This window comes from Penaeus vannamei, chromosome 23, assembly GCF_042767895.1.
Source record: "Penaeus vannamei isolate JL-2024 chromosome 23, ASM4276789v1, whole genome shotgun sequence".
Taxonomy (NCBI): Eukaryota; Metazoa; Arthropoda; class Malacostraca; order Decapoda; family Penaeidae; genus Penaeus; species Penaeus vannamei.
In genome coordinates this window covers 24,642,053-24,643,243 of record NC_091571.1, presented here as the reverse complement: position 1 = coordinate 24,643,243, position 1,191 = coordinate 24,642,053, and the positions used below count along the sequence as shown (strand labels likewise).

Sequence of the window (1,191 nt, the reverse complement as noted above, 5' to 3'; positions counted from 1 at the left end):
CACCGCCGCGGTGCGTGGCGGTGGCGGTGCGTGGCGGTGACGCGTGCCGCTACCTACGCCAACGCCTCACTGCGTCCCCTGCCCAGCCGCACGCCCCGTGACGGATTACGGCGAGCGACAGCGATAGGGGTCGCACGCGCGCGCTATGTCTCCGTAACTCAGTCGTCGTCCGCAGCGGCTGGTGATTTTGGTGTGTCGTCCGAAGTGTGCCGCCCCAGCGCTCGATCCCCGCGACCCCGTGGAAGGGCCTGGCGTGACCTGCCGCGGGCGAAGTGAAGGGCGGGAGGAAGTCGGGCCGGAGGCGTCGCTGGCCACGGATCCAGGCGCTGGAAGGACCTGCTCGCTGCGTGTGGCTCTTCTGCTACCTGGCTCTGGCACCTGGGAGCAGGGAGGCGTCGCGGCCAGTCCCTCGTCGGCTGCCACGATGGTGCCGGAGCTGCCACGCTGTGCCAGGGCGGCCGAGGCACTCGAGTGATGGTGGCGCGCAGGCGGCGAGTGCTCGGGCAAGTGCCACGCGCGGCTGACGGCGGCAGGGGCATGCGCGACTAGGCTCGGAGGGCATGGGAGCTCGGGGCCTCAGTGATAGTGTTTCTGGGCGCGGGAGTGTGTGTTCGGGCGGCAGTCGGCCCGCCCATGTCCCTTACAGCTCAGGAGGTGGTGGAGCGCGCGGGCGTGGAGTTGTCCAAGTGTATCACGGGCCTGGGACTCCGCTCCGCAGCAAGGACAAGGACATCCGCGACGGCCCGAAGAAGAAGGGGCAAGCGGAGGGCAGCAGCGCCGAGGGCAGCAGGATGAGGTCCGTGCGGCGGGGGGCGTCACTGGAGAAGGTGGCCAACGCGTGCTGCGGGAGCAGCGTGGCCAGCAGTGAACTCGTCAATGGCAAGGCCAAGATGGACAAGCCGATTCCGCCGGAGAAGCCGAGTCGCTTTCCTGCTGGGGAAGGTCCGGAACGGCGTCCCAGCGAGACCTCGGGCAGCCCCTGTGTGCTCCTTCAACGGCCACCAGAGGTCACCGCGCCCCTGCGCGCAGCCAGTCCGCCAGCGCACTCCTGCGGGGGCATCGCTACCTCACGTGGGACGAGCCCCCAGATCCTGGGACGAGACGTTCCTGGCCAGGTTCTTCTCGTACTTCTCGCCCATCGAAAGGACGGTGCTGGCGCAGGTGTGCCTGCGGTGGCGCGCCGTGCTGTAC

At 69.4% G+C, this 1,191-nt stretch overlaps 1 protein-coding gene across 1 annotated transcript in view; it reads left to right on the top strand.

Moving 5' to 3' along the window:
- The first annotated feature begins 605 nt into the window (after window positions 1-605).
- The window catches only part of LOC113807250 (uncharacterized), a 25,982-nt gene continuing 25,396 nt past the window's right edge, over window positions 606-1,191 (top strand). Inside the window, 3 exon segments of the mRNA XM_070137469.1 lie at window positions 606-747; window positions 750-926; window positions 928-1,191. The exon segment at window positions 928-1,191 is cut by the window's right edge and continues 21 nt beyond it. Of these exon segments, the coding sequence (XP_069993570.1) occupies window positions 634-747; window positions 750-926; window positions 928-1,191 (555 nt within the window). The 5' untranslated portion in view covers window positions 606-633.